The 19473-nt window shown below is 44.3% G+C and overlaps 1 protein-coding gene across 14 annotated transcripts in view; it reads right to left on the bottom strand.

Annotated features, from left to right (window-relative positions):
* Nucleotides 1-19473, bottom strand: part of DTNB (dystrobrevin beta) — a 227257-nt gene that overhangs the window by 136347 nt on the left and 71437 nt on the right. For 13 of the 14 annotated variants that reach the window (XM_061990290.1, XM_061990286.1, XM_061990291.1 and 10 more), the window contains one exon: nt 17702-17826. In XM_061990290.1, the coding sequence (XP_061846274.1) occupies nt 17702-17826 (125 nt within the window). Of the gene's footprint in view, nt 1-10927; nt 10981-17701; nt 17827-19473 lie in introns of those variants that run through there. The other variant, XM_061990300.1, reaches the window with a different exon arrangement.

The raw sequence follows: 19473 nt of genomic DNA, 5'->3' as shown, positions 1-19473 counted from the left end.
TCTAGAAAGATGCAACTTTAGGTTATTTTAGCACCAGGAATAATGAACGGATTATTTTTACTGGGTTTGTGCAATTTAAAACACAGTTCAAGGCATATGCTGCTGTTAAAGAGATCAGAAACAAATGAAACACGCAGAGAAGTTAAAAACCAATCCCAAATCTGAAAATATACACAGATATTGAAGATTTTACAAAAAGATGAGTACTGAGGAAAACAAATCCATGAGCACTGTATTAACATCTCGTGAAAATCTATATAATGTATTGTTTCGCAGCAATTTTCCAAGTCTTTCCTGTTTTTTTTAATGTAACAGTCAATTTCTTTCTATGCAATATCCCTAACAAAAACATTAAAGAGCATTCTTCAGCTGCATGCCAATGGAACAGCAGCACCTGCTCAGGGCCAGTGACACAAAGAGGAGTTTGTTATTACATCTATTTATTTCCAGTACTTTGTAACATGCATATTTCTTACTACGACAAAATGTCACGGTAAATGCTGCTGCTTCCCCCTGAAATGGGTATGAATGGGTACGAATTTGACTGTAAACAAGGAATCAAGTGAGATATTACTTCACGATGACTTTGTTCTGCCCTGTTAAAAAATGACTAACAGTGAAGATTACATTCAGCAAGTTCCCCGTTCTAGCTTGCTCAGTGAGACATCCCATCCCGTCCCTCTCCGAGCTGCTTCCACCAGTTGTTTACAACAGCCAGACCCAAACAAAACCTGACAGCGCAGTCACGCTGCCGCTCCTCGCTGCCATCCCTCTCCCTCGGCCGCAAGCAGCTCCCCACAAAACCACCCCAGGGTGACATTTTAAACAGCGTACAGCGAAGTTCACTGTGCCTTAACAGCTCCCGTACCCGCCTTTTCCCCCGCGCCGCAGCATGCAAAGACCCAGCCTCCGCGCTAAAGCAGCGGAAGGGCGAGGAAAGCAAACCCAGCAAACCTTTGTGGCGGCGGCGGCGGCCCCTGCGGTCCCGCACCGCGCCGACATCCCGATGCGCTGCGATGCGCCGCGATGCGCCGCGCGGCACCGCGCGTCTCCCCGGCAACGGGCCGCCACGTGACCCGGCATCTCCCGGGCACGAGGTGCGGCACCAGACACAGCGGGTGCGGACTGGGTAGCGCGGTCGGGGATGAATTGTCCGACTACCAAAGGGCTGAGGATCTGTTTGATTCGTTTGTTTTCTCTTAGACCTAACGCCTACTGATCTGTTTGCAGAGACAGGTGTGCTACCCTCAGCCAGAGCAGCACACTGACGCATACATAAAGTTCCTTAACAAACACACACCACTTTGTATCTCGCGGCGTTCTTCCACTTGAATTAATTAATATCAAAGTGCAAAAACTTACTCTTCAAAATACAGTATTCATGAAGAGAAGCATAAACGTAACAAAGGAGATGCCACACTGAGATGAAACCACTGCCATTTAGGGGAAGGCTGTTGTGGGGGCTCTAACACGCTGCTCGCAGTCAGCTCTGGCACATCCCATGTGCATTAAAGACACTACAGAACAGTTTCTCTCTTTTGTAAAATCCTGTGTCCCTACTTATTTGACATATGGACATTTGTGATTTGAAAGTCTTTAGCAGATCAGACTTTTTCGTATTTCAACAGGATCGTAGGCTTCAGCAACATCAGTAAATCCAAGACTTTAACACTTGCAGCATTAGTAACTCATTTCCTGTTCTCACAGATAAAGGGGAACAGGAGAGCGAAAGGGCAAGGGGGGAAAAAAAAGGGGGAATAAAGGAAAGGGGAAAAAAGGAAAGGAGAGGAAGAGAAAGGATAAAGGAGAAAAGAAGGGGGAGGGGAGGGGAGAGGAGAGGAGAGGAGAGAAGCAGAAAGCAAGGAACAGAAACAAAGACAGACTAGAATGTAATACACACACGCTAATATACATTTCTAACTACAAGAAAAATTAATACACAATTCCTAAATCATAACAGGGACAGCACTGTGTGATCTGGCTTCCTGCATATAAAAACCAAAACAGACCCCACTAAATTTCTCCCACTTATTCCAGCATTGAGATAAGTTCCTTAGGTTTGCCTAAAGCCTAATTTCAGCAAGTTTGGATCCAAGGCATCGAAGAGTAAATGCCACAACAACTTCCCCTAGTTGTTTATTCCATCACTATCTTGATCATTAAAAGTAGATTCATAACTGAAATTGGTTTGGCTTCAGCCTCAGTAGCTTAAGGATTAAACAAGTAAAAAAGTCTCAGCTCCTTTTTCAAGTACAACTGAAATGATAATTAATTCTCCATATTCTGCCCCTGAATAATAGCATTATTTCCAGAATCATGACTATGAACACAAGTATCATAAGGTGTTAAATTTTTATGAAATAAATACTGACAATATCTCCTAACTTGATGACATAACGTAGCACCTTGATAATATCACATTCTCAAGAAACAGGCAAGAGCTGCTTACTGATACTATAAAAAGATCATTACAGGATGGATGCACCATCGAAAAAAACAAATTAACAAAAGAAAAAAGAATTAATAAACCCTCAAAAAACAGAATTACAATCCCACCACTTCAAGTTTACTATTCGTTTTTGCTGGATAATAGCATCATAAACTTCTGCCAGCCTGAAATCAAGAAGAGATTTCTCTCAGCCAGATAAAACTGCGTGTACCTGCAGCCTGCCACGGAAACAAGCAAAAAGAGCTCAAAATAAAGAAAAACCAGCATCTGCCATGCAGAATAAGGACAGCTGCAGTCAAAACAAGCCTATCACCCAGACCTTCCTACTCCTCAATTACAACAGTGGCCAAAATGGTTCAGAAAAAAAAAAAAACCCAAAGCCCACAGTAACTACTGATACCCTTTGCAGGGGCCTTTGGCTGTGAGGGATGCAGGTCCCCAGGGCTAAAGGGTGTTCTGAAATTTGGTAGAGTGCTTCTACATGTTAATCCTGATGAACGCTTGGGCTGTGTAATGCAGCAAAATGACTTATGAACCAAAGATTAGGAAACAGTCCTGTCCTCCAAGAACAGCTTGCTGCCAAAACAAGCATGTAAATCCAGCAAGAACTCTTCTCCGAGCACAAGATACAGACCTCCTCACACACAAAGCAGTGATCAGGATGACCACAGAAAACAAACATGCCTTCTTCACTGGGAAACGAAGGAAAAACCCAACAAAGGTGGTACATTCAAACACAAAACCTAACAGAATATCCAAAGCAGGGAAAAGATGCATTTCAAACCTGTTTAACTTTACAGCCCTTTTAGAAAAAGAGATGTCATCTGTCTCCTGTTAAACATATTTACATTTTTAAAATGTATATTTATGTAATTTTGGTAAAAAATGCCTGTAACGTGACAGAAGCAGACATCATTCCTCAGCAGTGACAGAATGAGCATGACAGCTAAAAACAAGCCATCATATCTCAACAAAATAAATTAACACCAAATGCTTCTGCAGACCCTGGGAAAGAGAACAATTTCCAAAAAATGCAGAAAGATAAAATCCACAGGGTGCTGAGACCTTCCAGCTCTGTGCCAGCCTCTAACCAGTGAGATATGCACTTCAGTGTCTTGCATCGTGTTTTTTAACCTTCTTCAGATGATGGTGGCATCAGAGTGAGCACAGATGGACATTTGTTGAGCTGAGTGGGTGCAGGGGGAATCTGTGCAGCACAGCTCTCTTCATCTACCTGCCAACTGGGCTTTTACACAGTGGGAAGGTGGGAAGAGCACTTGACCATGGCAGAAGAACTTTCAGCTCTTCAACCCGACATGCAACTCCTTGCTCCATGGGAAGCTCATGTGTACCAGCAGAGAAAGGAGTTATTGAAGATAGGGACTGGAATCACTTCCAGGACAAAAGTTCCAAGAGGAAAAAGAAGAAAGTGGGCAATATACACTTGTGAATTTGTACGTACACATTAGACAGACTCACCTATGCACACAGACACACAGCAGTGCAGCAAGAAAACCTCCACACACTGCAGAAAGCTAAAGTTTCTCGGGTATTTCTGACTGTGCCCCACATTAAGATGGCAGGAAGGCCCTCACACACCTCCAGGTCTTTGTGCTCTCCTTACTCCCACTTCAGATGGGAGAGAATTCCTTCAATTTTCCAGTTTATCTTTTTCTCATCCATTAAGAATAGAAGGTAACAGTTTGTTCATTCTCCCATTTCCTCTAATCAAAGGGAGTTGTTAGCCAGTAACTGACACACTGCGGGTTCAAAACACTGAAAAAGATGAACCTCCTCACCCTACCACCACCCTGCCAAGAAGGAACTTGTGCCTATCCTTTCCTGCTGCTGCTGAGAGAAGCACCAGGAGATCATCGAATGACTTGTGTGGGAAAAGACCTTCCAATGTCCATCTCGTTTAACGTCCCTGTCATGAGCAGGGACACCTTCCAATAACCAGGTTGCTCCAAGCCCCATCCAACCTGCCCTTGAACACTGCCAGGGATAAGCCACTGCCTCGCTGGGCAATCTGTGCCAGGGCCTTACCTCCTGCATTATAAACAAAATTCTTCCTTATACTTAGTCTGAATTTGTCTGATGTGCTGCCCTGACACCCTGTGTGTGATGGGATGAGAGACCAAGGAGCTCTGATAGATAAGCTGATGCTTCCTCAGTCCATGTCCCTCCTCACTCCCCATCCCCATGAGACACCCGTGAGAAGTGTTTGGGACTTTTCCCTGGCATGGCTGGAGCAGCACCATGGCTGTGCTCTGCACAGAAGGACCTGGGAGTGCTGCTGTGCAGCAAACTAAACATGAGCCCTCATGGGCAGCAAGGTCAATGGCAGACAGGGAGGCATTAAAAGAGTATGTCCAGCAGCTCAAGGGAGGTTCTCCTTCCCCTCTCCTCTGCCCTGGTAAGGCCTCATTTGGAGTCTTATGTCCAGTTCTGGGCTCCCCAGCTCCAGAGAGACAGGGAACTGCTGGAGAGAGGCCAGTGCAGGGCTACCAAGATGCTGAGGGAACTGGAACATCTCTGTGAGGAGGAAAGGCTGCGGGACCTGGGGCTGTTCAGCCTGGAGAAGGCTGAGGGGGGCCTTATCAGTGCTGATAAATCTCTAAAGGGTGGATGTGGAGAGGATGGGGCCAGTGTTTGTTGTGTGGTGGCCAGTGCCAGGACAAGGGGTAACAGGCACAAGCTGGAACCCAGCAAGTGCCACTGGCACAGGAGGAGAAACTTGTTTGGTGTTGAGGTGAGGGAGCCCTGGCCCAGGCTGCCCAGGGAGGGTGTGGAGGCTCCTCCTCGGGAGGTTTCCAAACCTGCCTGGACACGTTCCTGTGCCCCCTGATGGAGGGGAACCTGCTTGAGCAGGGGCTTGTGCTGGATGAGTTCTGCAGGGCCCTGCCAACCCCCAGCATTTGGAGATTCTGTGAAGAGTGCTATGGAGGGCATGCATGCTTAACCCCCTTGTGTAAGGGAAGGCCTTCCCACACCCAGGACACGCTATAGCCCTGACAGCTGCAACCTCAGGGCCATACTCAGGCACCCATATAGTTGTGCTCTGCTGCATATAGAGCCCTTGAGCAGAGGCAGCACCCAGGGGCTGCTATGGATCCGAGCAAGTTCCAACTGCTCTGAAAAGGCTTTGGAGAATTCCACAGCTCCTGCTGCAATTCAGGGTTGGGTACTGCAGCAACAGCGTCACCAATTCTCCTGCCCACCTGAGGCTCCTGCTTCATGAACCATTGTTTCCCAGTGCTCTACACACCCCTCCTGCAGTACCCTCTAACCACAGACGCTGCAATTTGCCATAAAGTTTGTGACTTACTGCTCCAAAATGGAAAATATCAACTATATAATATCAACAAAATCTTTTGAAATGGCTTAACGTCTGTTAGATCTCCAAAACATCTGTTAGTCTGCAATCTTTGGTGTTAAACGATCTCAGAGGGTTTTTACAGCTACCTACTGTGAAAGACTTCAGACTTTTAATTATGGGTTCATATCCACAGAAAATAAGCCTAGAAAAACTGTTTTCTAATACTTTGTTTTAATATAATACTGCATTTCAATATAGCCAAATGTGAAGTTATACAGCTAGGACACAAAAATGCAGAGAAGACTCAGTAAATAGTGCATAGTTTCCCAAAGGAATGGCTACAAAAAGGGATTATAGACCACAGTGGACAGCTAATCTGATCCTTGAAAAAACACACACACACGGAATGTATTAGTGTTTAGGTAGAGAAATAAAACTAAAAGAAAGTCTGGAAACAGTTTAAGAGACAAGTAAAAAAGGAAAAAAACCACAAATATGAAACAGGAAGGAAGACCATCCATTCAAACAACCTGCTATTTGACAAACTGGGCATTTATAACCTCTGGAAATCATGGGTGAGTGCCTTTACAGAGAGTAACCTTTCCCAAATACAAATTACTGGGCTGAGTTAAGAAGGAGGGTGGTGGCATTTAATGATCAATGGGACAAGGAAGGTCAGACTGGCTGAATTAATGTTTTCTGACCTTAACTTCTATAAAAAGTCAACTTTGATGTATGTTTGCAATAAATAATTGCAACCTAAGCATATTTTTCCTTCCTTTGTGTTTATCCAGATTTTATCTGACACATTTAAGAAGTCGATTTGGATCAGCAATCCTTACTTGTAAGAAAAGGATCTATACTTTCTTGGAGGTTTTAGAGACCATGGTATTTTCCCAGAAAACTTCCCTAACTGGAAGAAAACCTTAATTAACATTCAATAGCCAGATGGACAAATGATCCTTGTATCACAGATGAAAGATATAACAGTACTGCTAGTGAGATCAGTCACTGCGCTGATCCTGAGTGAGGTGGTTCCAGCAGCAAAGTGGTCTGCAACATTTCACAAAACTCCCAAAAAACATCTCCCTGCTGCACTGAGAACATCACAGGGTACATCCCCACCTGGCCCCATTTGGATCGGCTTATGTGCCACAATATCGACCCTCTGTCACCACAAAACTGTCCGTTAACCTCCACCTTTGCTTCCCTGACCTTCAACGCATTGCAGCACATCAAAAGACTTTCTTTCTAATCCCATGATAACTTTGTTTCTTTAATAGACTTTGACAAATTATCCTTTCAAAGGCTTTTGGAAAATACAAATACATGAAATCATTGAACCCTAGGATGGTTTGGGGTGGGAGGGACCTTAAAGCTCATCTCATTCCAACACCCTGCCATGGGCAGGGACACCTTCCACCAGACCAGGCTGCTCCAGGCCCCATCCAACCTGCCCTTGAACACTGACAGGAATGGGGCAGCCACAGCCTCTCTGGGCAACCTGTGCCAGCACCTCAACACCCACACAGCTTGGAAGAACTTCTTCCTAAGAGCTCATCTCAGTCTCCTCTCTGTCAGTTTGGAGCCATTCCCCCTTGTCCTGTCCCTCCAGGCCCTTGCACAAAGTCCCTCTTGGCCTTTCTTGTCAGCCTTTTAGGGACAGGAGGCTTCTCAAATTTGTCTATACTGGATTTCCTTTATCCACAGTCCTCCATCAAGGACTGTCACTGTCATGTAAGTCCAGTCACTGAGTAAGGCTGGATTGATTTTCCTGAGAGGGTCTGGAAACCCTCAGTAATCACAATTGTCACATACAAAGTTTCTTGTAAAATAGGTTGGGGATGGTTTCCATGCAGGAATCAATAGCCAAGCCAAGCATTTTGTTTTGCTATGTAGTTCCTTGCCATGTGCAGGTCTGTCAGTTCTGTACAGTTCATCACAATTCAGCATGTTATTTTTCTTGCTAGGGGCATTATTATTTGAGGTATTTCAAATGGAGCAGTTTGAAGGGAGGAACAGATGCAACATAATGTGCAAATTAAGATCTTAACTTGACTAGTCAAAGGTCATAGAATGCTAGATTACAGAATCATTTAGGTTGGAAAAGAGTTTTAAGCTCAAATCCAACCATTCCCCAGCACTGCCATGGCCACCATGGCCCTCAGCCTCACAGCTCCACAGCTTTTAAATACCAATCATGTAGTAGTCACAGTCAAATGATGGCCAGAGACAGGGCCTATAATACTTGAGATACAGTGGCCAGCATCATACATACATGTTGCTCTCCCTCCTCTCCCCTGGGGCAAAAACACCAGCTCACAAGTGCATCTCCTCTGAGCCATGTGAGCATCTCGGTTGTACTGTACCTCAGACAATGGGGTGTCTCAGCACTTCTAAACCTCACAGCTTTTTGGCAACTACAAGAAGAAACAATTTCCATCAAAAGCAACCTCACAAAATCAGGTAATGATCCTTTAGCCTCACTGTTAGCACTGCAGAGGCAATAGGCAGTCCACACTAAGAAGCAGGCAGTTTTGTAATCACATCAGATTTTTGTTTTCACTGAAATCCACGTATTTTGGGTTTTTTTTAATCAGTTGAGCTGTCCATAGCAGTAGATAAAGGGAAATGATTTTTGACAGGTTATTGCTCCCTCCTGGGAGCTGAAGCAATGAGAGAGACTCAAGTCATTGCTACCTCAGAAAGTGTTTGTGGGAAAAAAAAAAGGAACTGTCAATAAATAGTTTTTGAATTCTAAAACAAGACAAAATCTCTGGATATGACTGATTGTCCAGAAACACCTCTGTAACCTCCCAACACGTGTTCTTATTGTAACTCCTCACAGAGATCTTCCAGAATTTATTGTCACATGCAAGACCTTTTACACAAAAAAATCTGGGAGGGAGTATATTCAGTATCAACATCAAATCTCTTCTCAAGTCATTCACACTGCTGAGGGCAGGGAACAAAAAGATCACTGTGGCTTCTTAGGGATGTAAGCAACGTGATGCACAACCACACTCCATTTTAAATTCAGCACCTTCTGCCTTTCTCAATGAGTTAAACCTATACTCTCAGGCTTCTGAAGTCAGAGAAATCTACAAAGTGTCATTTTACTACAAACAGGATCTGATCACATTCTAACTTAATGCGACATGTCAATAAAATAACAGGAAAGAACAAGAAGCCAGTCCATAGCAAATTTCCCATTTAGACCCTGCTGCTACACCATCCTGAAGAGAAGTGGTACTTTCTCACCAGTCAGGTCATGGCTCCACTGCACTGAACACAACATATTCAACATACATGCTGAGGGGCACATGTCAACTACATCCTCTTCTGTGCACACAGAGGATGTCCCCTCTCTTCACTGCATTGAAGTTAATATTATCAACATCAGTAAATATTACTGATACCATTACACAAAGGCTCCAAAGTGACAGAGAGGAGACTGAGATGAGCTCTAGGGAAGAAGTTCTTCCAAGCTGTGAGGGTGGTGAGGCCCTGGCACAGGTCGCCCAGCAAGGCTGTGGCTTCCCCATCCCTGTCAGTGTTCAAGGGCAGGTTGGATGGGGCTTGGAGCAGCCTGGTCTGGTGGAAGATGTCCCTGACCATGGTGGGGGAGGAGGGACGAACCAGATGAGCTTTAAGGTTCTTCCCAATCCAGACCATCCTAGGGATCCCCAGGAAGTTATCTGAAGGGCTGAGCCTCGACTCAACTGCAGCATCCAGGTCCAGGATTTTCTGGACTCTTGAGGTGAGTTTTGCAACTGCCCTGTCCTGGGAGCTGCAGATCGCTGGGCCCCAGGAGACTGTTGCTGAAGCAGCGGGGATGGCACAGACTTACGCAAGAGAACCGACTCTGTGCCTGCAACTGTGGTAGCCTGCTGAGCTCTGCAGCACTTGGAGCCCCATGGCTTGCCAGTTGAGTCGAGATGATCACAAAACTCATGTGCTCCAGTTTCTCCTCTTGAGGGGCAATTTATTATCACTCCTTTATGATAATAGCTTGTCTGGCCACAAGAAAAACACACAAACTTAATTTTATCAGCACTGTTGGCAGGAGCATGGACAATTCACGAATACCTACAAATGCCTCCTCATCCCATTTTCATTTATCTGCCAAAGGTTTAAAAAAGCATCATCAGTTTGCTAACATAAGACACTGTACAACTCCCTGAAAAAGAGTATGTAGTGAGGTGGGGGTCAATCTCCACTCCGAGGTAAAAAGTAACAAGATGAAACAGCCTCACAGAACTATAGAATTGCTCCAGTTGGAAAAGATCTTTCAGATCAAGTCCAACCCATCCCCTCACAGTGCCAAGCCCACCACTCACCCAGGTCCCTCAGCACCTCAGCTACATGGCTTTGCAATCGCTCCAGGGATGGGGACTCCACCAGCTCCCTGGGCAGCCTGGGACAGGGGCTGACAACCCTCTCAGGGAAAAAGGTCTTCCTCAACTCCAGTCTAAACCTCCCCTGGGGCAACTTGGGCTGTTTTCTATTGTCCTGTCATTCATTACTGGGGAGAAGAAACAGACTCCCACTTCACTACAGTCTCCTGTCAGGGAGTTGCAGAAAGTGATGATGTCTTCCTTCAGACTCCACGCCCAGGGCCCTCAGCCCCTCCCCAGCACACTTGTGCTCCAGCCCCTTCCCCAGCTCCGCTGCCCGGCTCTGGACACGCTGCGGCCCCTCAGTGTCCCTCTGGCAGTGAGGGGCCCAACACTGAACACAGTAAATGCTAGAGGAGGTTTAGATTGTAGCTGAGGAAGAACTTTTTCCCTGAGAGGGTTGTCAGCCCCTGTCCCAGGCTGCCCAGGAAGGTGGTGGAGTCTCCATCCCTGGAGCTATTGCAAAGCCGTGTAGCTGAGGTGCTGAGGGACCTGGGTTAGTGGTGGGCTTGGCAGGGTGAGAGCAGTGTTTGCACTTGAGGATCTTCAAGGTCTTCTCCAATCAGTTCTATTTGAAGTAATTCATTGTCCTTTATCTCTTTGTGACTTTACATACTTGTCACCTGGAGAGACTCCCAGCAGACAGGCTGCTTCCTGCCAGCTACCTGCGTGGGATGGATGTTTCCTCTTCAGTTGTCACCAACCATGGCATCTCTCATCAGCACATCCTCACCTTCACTGCTGTCATGCCACACTCCCCCACGCTGGGAAGGGGAGCGGCTGTGGAGGTGACATGCTACATTCTGCTGCCTCTCCTGTCAAGACACGGGTTTGTGGTGGTGAGAGGAGCAGCTCGAGGCAACAGCATCCCCTGCCACAGCCCAGCATGACACAGCCCATCTGTCACTGAGAAGGACTGTGCTCAGCAACTGCAAGAAAACACTGAAGTGCTGTAGTGATCACCGCGGGACCATGCTGGCAGTGATGTCTTTTGCTGGCATACTTATTTTGGTCAAGAACAGTAATTTTTGACATCCTCTGCATCAGGGTCGTGTCACCGAAAGGATCCATCTCCCATAACATTTTAAAACAAAGGCTTTAATGGAAGTGGTTTGCATTTGATGGATCAGAGCCCAGAAGAAAATGTTCATTATAACCTGAAATAATACTGCAGTGAAGGAGAACGTCAATAATTTCTCCCAGGAAAACCAATCTATGTCAAATACAACCTCTGCTTTATCAAATATAAATTAGAAATGGTTTTTTAATGCCTATTATTTTTTCCATCATATAGACTGTAATTCCTTAAAAAAGTAGGAGTGTTTAGAGCCTGAGGTTCCAGCAATCATAAGTGGAAAACCTGACAGCTGAAAGAAGAGTGAGATTCAGGCAGAATTCCTCTATAGCAGCCAGGAAACTCCCACCTAGACACAGCTTACAGTCTGGAGGAGCATGCAGAGAGAGAGAGATACGGGGAAGAGAAGCAGAATGCACTAAAATGGCAGGAACTAGCAGAATTTCCATTTTTTACATGAGTGACTAGCTACAGGAATGCAGGTAAACAGAGATAGTTTCAGAAAAACTCATTTACTTTGGGAAATAGAAATAAAGCAAATCTGTGATTGCCTTAGAGCATATGTACGGTGCTCCCGCAGTGGCTTCTGCAAAACTCTCAACTCTGAAACTGCATTAGAACATTTATATGCATTTTCAGATCTCAAAAAGCTATAAGGGTAACACTGCAATAATTCAGCTTCTGTCAAACACAGAACAAGACTGACTGGAATTCCTATTTGATTAAAAAATAGTCTACTCTTGGTTTTCAAGTTTGTGGGGGAAATTCCACCACCACTTTTGACTTTGGTCATCTATTCTAACAACTATTTACTTATATTCGCTACTAAAAACATGTATTTTTTACTCTGAATTCGTCTGGCTTCAATTTCTGGTCTGTGCCTTTCGTTAAGCCTATCTGCTAAAGCTCCCTGGGATTATATTTCATTTCCCCAGAATGGATATTTTTAGAAATATCAAATCATTCCTTAAGCTCTGTGTGCTACACTTAGATCACTTGGGTCTTTGGATGTAAAGCTATGCATCATACCATATCTATTTGCAGTCCTTTCACCATTTCCATCAACCTTCTCAAACCCTTTGGTCCTTCAACATGTGTCCTGACTGGGGGTGTTGTAACTGGGGCCAGTTTTGTTCAACATACTCATCAACAACCTGGATGAGGGGACAGAGTGACCCTCAGCAAATTCCCTAATGACACTGAACTGGAAGGACTGGCTGATTCACCAGAGACTGTGCTGCCATTCAGCTGGATCTGGACAGGATGACAGTGAAGGTAGAGAGGAAACTCCTGAGGTTCACCAAGAGTGAGTGCAGAGTCCTGCACCTGGGGAGGAACAATCCTCTGAACCAGGACAGGCTGGGGGTGACCTGCTGGAGAGCAGCTCTGCAGAGAGGGACCTGGGAGTGCTGGTGGGCAGCAAATAAAGATGAGCAGCAATGTGCCCTCATGGGCACAAAGGCCAATGACACCCTGGTGGGCATGAAGAGAGTGGGCAGCAGGTCAAAGGAGACTCTTGTCCTCCCCTACTTTGCCCTGGTGAGGCCTCATCTGAAGTCTCGTGTCCAATTCTGGGCTCCCCAGTTCCAGAGAGACAGAGAACTGCTGGAGAGAGGCCAGTGCAGGGCTACCAAGATGCTGAGGGCACTGTAACACCTCTGTGAGGAGGAAAGGCTGCAGGACCTGGGGCTGTTCAGCCTGAAGAAGAGAAGGCTGAGGGGGGACCTCATCAATGCTGAGAAATCCCTAAAGAGTGGATGTGGAGAGGATGGGGCCAGTGTTTGTTGTGTGGTGGCCAGTGCCAGGTCAAGGGGTAACGGGCACAAGCTGGAACCCAGCAAGTGCCACTGGCACAGGAGAAAAAACTTGTTTGGTGTTGGGATGAGGGAGCCCTGGCCCAGGCTGCCCAGGGAGGGTGTGGAGGCTCCTTCTTGGGAGGTTTCCAGAGCCGCCTGGACACGTTCCTGTGCCCCCTGATGGAGGGGAACCTGCTTGAGCAGGGGCTTGTGCTGGATGAGCTCTGGAGGGCCCTTCACACCCTTACCATTTGGGGATTCTGGGAACTATAGCATTTTCTGACATGGTCGTGTCAACACCAAGCACTAAGGGCAAATTCTGTTTATGCACTCAGATGCTTTTTGCATCCTTGGTTACAAAACTACCCTGAAAATGCACATCCAGCCAAATGCATGCTATGACCTCCAAACAGGTCTAGGTTGGGTGTTTTTTTGTGCATTCTGCCCGGCATATTGTCTTTCTATTCTTCGTTCTTCCAGTATTTTTCTCATTTGCCTACACAGCCTATCAGGTGTGATTTTGTACATTTTCCTCCTGGTTATGAAGGTTAATAGCCCAGATATGAGGCTTTGTCTCTGCAGGGCTCTGCTCGAAAACACACTCTGTTCAGCAACCTGCTTTTTGCAGTTATATTGAGCACAATGAGCCAAAGTATTGTTGTTCCAATATGCTGTATATGTGCTGTATTGGTTATTGTTTGCTAAACTATTCAAAGCTCATCATAAATGCCTTATGCCAACAATATCACTTTATTAACAAAAATTAACCTAATAAAAAAGACACTGAGTTTGACTACACCAAATTGCCGAGAGTCTGTGCTTGATTGGCATGAGTTCTCTTTTTATGTACTGAGGAAAAAAATAGCTTATCTACTGCTCAACTCTTTCCTTCAGTATCAAAGTCATGTTGGTAAACATAACATGTCCAAGACTGCCCTGTCTGACTTCATTCCCCACTCCCCCCAGTGTCTCAAAAAAAAAAAGGATGAGATCATATGAATTTTCTTCCAGGGCTCTGAGAATGTTCCAATGCTCCGAGACATATCAACACTCAGCAGCAAGTATCCAAATTAAGAAATTCTTTCAAGGTATAGTTTGGACTGGAAATCATAGAGGGTGCAATTCAAGATCCTTTTGGAAGGGAAGGATCTGGCCGTCAGTGAATTGCACAACTGCCACCCCCTGTCAAACCACAACCTGAAAACTATGCTCCAATAACTTTCAGACCATTAGTTTATAGTCTTTACTACCATTTTTTTGTTTTTTCTCCTTCCCTTGACAAGTATAGCCAGTTTTCTTTCCCTTCCAAGCCTTGTTTTCCCTGGAACATTTGACCACGTATCTTAAACTGTTCTTAGTTATTAATATTTTTATGTTCCCATTATTTACTCAGCTGAAGTTGATTTTCGCTTTGCCAGAGTCTCCTCTAAAGCATTTCTTAGACACTGACGTGCACTTTGTTTACATGAAACAAATGTAATCAAGTCATGATAAATGACACCTACATAATGACTCATTGTGGCCCTGAGCAATTCCTCTTTGCAAGCTGAGTTCTATCATAGTCTCCACTGGCTATGTCACTTTTCACAATTAAAAACTGGGGGGTTTTTTGCTTGACTTTTTTTGAAGTTGTATCACTTATACAGAAAACCCCAAAGGTCTTATAGCACTTATATAAACCCCCCTATCAGGTCTTTTAATTCCTACACTCATTTTCTTTTGTCGTGATTTAGTGTTTGATATAAATCATCTACCTGGATTACTTTTACATCAGCACATTACCTGCATTAGGCAGTATTTCATAAGACTTTGGCTTTTTAGGGCATACTTTTTTTTTGTTTTAGTTAAAGTTGGCAGCACAAAGCAGATGTCTTCAAGTAGTCTTGCTACTGCCAAGAGTGTCTGGGCAGCACTCCCAGTCACCGCAGAAGGTGTTGTGCCTTACCCCCACTCACACCTTTGCAGGGCCACGCGCTCCTGACAGGCTCCCCAGGCTTCAGGACCTTCCTGCCCATCCTCCCATACCAAGTATTTCCCTAGCTGGCTCCCACAGCTGTCCCCAGCGTTAGGACAAAGCAATGACATGCTTGTAAGTCACAGAACCATACAATCACAGAATCATTTTGGTTGGAAAAGACCTTAAATATCCTTCAGTTCAACCTCTCCCCTAACAGTGCCAAGCTTCACCAGTAACCCATGTCCCTCAGCACCTCAGCTACACGGCTTTGCAACAGCTCCAGGGATGGGGACTCCACCAGCTCCCTGGGCAGCCTGGGACACGGTCTCACAACTCTCTCAGGGAAAAAGTTCTTCCTCAGCTCCAATCTAACCCTCCCCTGGGGCAACTTGAGGACATTTCTCTTGTCCTGTCACTTGTAGCTCAGAAGCAGAGACTGACACACCCCTGGCCACAACCTCCTGTCAGGGAATTGCAGAGTCTCCCCTCACCCTCCCCCTGGAGTTTCTTCTCCAGGCTGAAAACTCCAGGGCCCTCAGTCCCTCCCCAGAAGACTTCCCCAGTGCTGGGGCCCTTCTCTGTTGAGATGCAGCCTGTTCCTGACTGGAAGGAAAAAGCCATATTGGAGATAATCCTCTACCAGCAACTTCAACAGCTCCTGTATCACAAATACAGAAGTCACCTGTTTTTGTGTTTACTGTTCTTTATCCAGATGACGGCTGAAATTCATTTGATCTGTTAACAAATTAATGAGTCTAAGCAAAAGAAAGTAGTAATTCAGCAAATTTGATAATCTGTCTCAGAAGCAAAATTTCATCTCCTAGTTTTGGGATCAGTTTCTGCACTTCCTTTGCACAGGCAGCCACAATACCATCACTGATGTTTCATACACTATACTTGTGCAATTACATATTGTTTTATTTTTTATATAAGCATTGCATTGTAAACTACTAATTTCTTTCTTGTAAATGTTAGTGCCTTTCAACGTGGAAGCAGCACAGAGGAAAATCTAAAAACCAGAATGTGAACAGATTCATGATTTGATGAGATTTTAAACAGAAAATTGTCTTACATGAGGCTGAGCAGCATTTGTACTACAGAAAATACAGACATAAAATGAAGCGACAAGCTCCAAAACATTCTGGTTGTACATTCTGTGTATGTCCTTGTGGGTCTGATAAGCCATCCATCCAGGAGAACAGACTTCAGCCCTGAACTGAACAGCAGCATAACAGACATTTTTGGGTTTTTTTTAAAAAAAAAAATTGAGTGCAATTTCACAGATTAAATCAGAACAATTATCTTCCATTAAATCGGATAAGCTCCTTTCACTGCACAGGACTAAAGCAAGCATTAGTGAAGTTGGTAAATGTTCAGTGACACAAGGGTAAAAACACCATACAGCTAAGCAGAAACTGGTAAAGCTCAAAACTATACTGGTCAGTAGTCTAGCGTTGCAAGTACTCCTCTGTGTCAAGTTATCTTCTATGTTTTTCACAAAAGAAAGCCACACAAGTGTTTTCCCACACTAGGATAAGCTTTACAATTCTCACCTTTCCAATATTCAACAAGCTACCCTCCAGCCTTTTCTTAACACCTGCCACAATCGCTAAAAGGAGCACACAGACCAGCCACTCAAATCCAAACTGTAGGGCACTCACAAAGGAAAAAGCAGCACGTCCTAATATTGATCTGCCAGAGGTTACAAGACATTCATATTGGAATACCTGGGTTCTCCCTTCAGAAACTGGGACAGAGGAAACAGTTCAAGAAGAATCTGGTATTTGCAACACCAAAAGAAAACCAGAAGAGTATCAGCTTCACTTACTCTCAGAACTGCAAATTACTGAGTGCTCATGAAAGTGGGAATCCTCCATTTGACATCACTGTATCCCTTTGCTTTGCTTCTCTCTCCTCACTCTAACACATGTACTTAGATTTAGATCTATGAAATGCCTTTTTCTCAAGACTCTGTAGGACATGTAAACTGATCTCTTTGGAGGCTTACTTTATTATACATACACAGTAACAGAATTTGTTGCAGGTTTTGAGTTTTGTCTTAGGTTTCACTTTTGATGTTAAAAACGATCAAATTGAGGAAGCAGCCTGATTTCAAGTCTGTTCAAACCACCACCAGTACAATGGTATCTCATTAAAACCATTCCACCAGTTCAACAATAAGGTCCGAATGAAAGGGTAACAATAATGCCATTGAGCAGAAACAGAGCAAACCTCTCAGTGAGACAAGAAAAAGTCAATGCTCTGAAGCAGCAGCAACAAGCTAAACCCTGCTACTGCTAATACTAGGCAGCATTAACTTGCAAGGAAAGATGCTTAACATTGCTTTGTTTATAACATTTTGATCTACAATAAATGAGAAAATGAAATCTGGTCCAATACAGCAATGTGCAAAAGGTAAGACTCGTCAGTACTTTGAAATGCTAATGCATGCAAGAATACACAGTCAGGCCTTAGTCTAACTTTACATAAACATATTTTATGTTTTTTCCTGTTCAGATATTCTCAACAAAACAGTATGTTTCTAATGTTTTCTCCAAATAAAGAGCTATGACAGCTACAACATGGCAACTTCATCATTCTAACGGGAGGGCTGCTTTGGGCTAGCCTACTCCAGAGTCAAGTGCAGCCACAAACACTTTGCTTTGCACTTCTGATTAAGTGAAAAAAAGATTAAAATAGATACTCACACTATATGTGCAAGATCAAGTGGCTTTTCTGGCTGCTCGGGAAAGACAGGACGAGGCGGTTCTCTGCTTGGTACACAACCAAGTGATTTACTAATTGCATGGCTCAGCTTCTTTGCAGGTGACTTCTGTTTTCAGGAAGAAAGACAAAAATTGAGGTGAATATGTGCAATCAGGTAAAAGAGAAGTGTAAAACAATAGATAGTACTAGAATATTCAGAAATATCCAGTTACATTAGACCATACCTAAGAAATTAGTACAGATACTACGTAAGTGAATAAGCTTTGTGTGTTTTTTGTTCTCCTACAATACTGAAAAATGAAGGTAGTTTAACAAAAGTATGTAAGGTGAAGAAAGAAACCTATTGCCTGGTGTTTCTATCAGGAATTAAATCAAGGGGCAATCACCAGGGCCCAGCACAGGGGACGGCCACTGCCCTGGGCCTGCTGCCACACCACTGCTGATACAAGCCAGGGTGCCACTGGCCTTCTTGCCCACCTGGGCACGCTGATGGCTCATCTTCAGCAGGCTGTTGATTAACATCCCCAGGGTCTTTCCTGCAGGACAGCTTTCCAGCCCCTCTGCCCCAAGCCTGTAGCACTGCTAAACATGTGAATATATATTAGGATAACAGGTTCTTAACTGAAGATTTATAATCATCCTTCAATTACCTTACTACTCAAAGGCAATGATGAGAATTCCAAAAACCACAAATGGAAGCTGTTTCTAACTTCATGTTGAATGCAATCTTGGGAGAAAAAAAAATTACTTATGATCATACTCTTCCCTGGAAGAAAATTCAAGCAGTAGCTACAGTCACACTCCAGTCACATGCCTCCATCAGCACCTAACATGCCTTACAATGTGGACTCTGGCCTAGTTACCACATTAAGACCATAACTTTTCACAAATTAAACCAATTATTCAATATGTTGAAGCCTAATTAGTTTCAAATTCTGGGATTTTCATTCATAAGCCCATAGATCTAACCTGTGAAGCAGCAGAACCCATAAAGGCCACAGAGAGCAAGTCATCTGGCATTTGAGCTTCCCAATAAATTGTCTTTGGCTTCAGCAGACAGAAAGTTTTGGCTCTCAAGGGGAGGTCTAGATTGGAGATGAGAAAGAATTTCTTCCCCAAAGGGTTGTCCAGTCCTAGCACAGGCTGCCCAGGGTTGTGGTGGAGTCCCCATCCCCGGAGGGATTGCAAAGCCATGTAGCTATGGCTAAGAGATATGGGTTAGTGGTGAGGTGAACGGTTGCATTCAAGGATCTTCAAGGTCTTTTCCAACCTAAACAATTCTGGGATTCTATCAAAGTACTACAACAAAAATCTTGTGATGGATATGAGATTCTCATCTCCGCTCACTCAGAAGTGCTACGGTAGAGAAGATGTTGAGACAACTACTCCAGGTGAGTTCTGTAAAGCAGCACGTTCAGCAACATTGCAGCTTACTAAGTTGATAAATAAGTGTTAAAAAGACTTATTGATGGTAAACTGATGTGTTTCTGTTTTCATTTGTTTTTTAATGTGTTGAGAAAACCTGCAGACTGCAATCAATGGGTGAGCCTTGCAAACGGTATTGGAAGTGCAAGGCACTCTCACTATGAAGGTTCTACAGATGATCACTAGCCTCTAATTATTTTTAAATCCTACAAAACTCACAATTCAATCTGTGTATTACTTGTTACTAAGTCCGTGGTAAAATTTACAAATGTAACTATACCAAAAATAAAATTCTAGTTTTCTTAAATTAATTTTTCTCCATGTTTAA

This window comes from Colius striatus, chromosome 2 (assembly GCF_028858725.1).
Source record: "Colius striatus isolate bColStr4 chromosome 2, bColStr4.1.hap1, whole genome shotgun sequence".
Taxonomy (NCBI): domain Eukaryota; kingdom Metazoa; phylum Chordata; class Aves; order Coliiformes; family Coliidae; genus Colius; species Colius striatus.
Note: the sequence above shows the minus strand (reverse complement) of the source record. Positions and strands in the feature narration are given on the sequence as shown.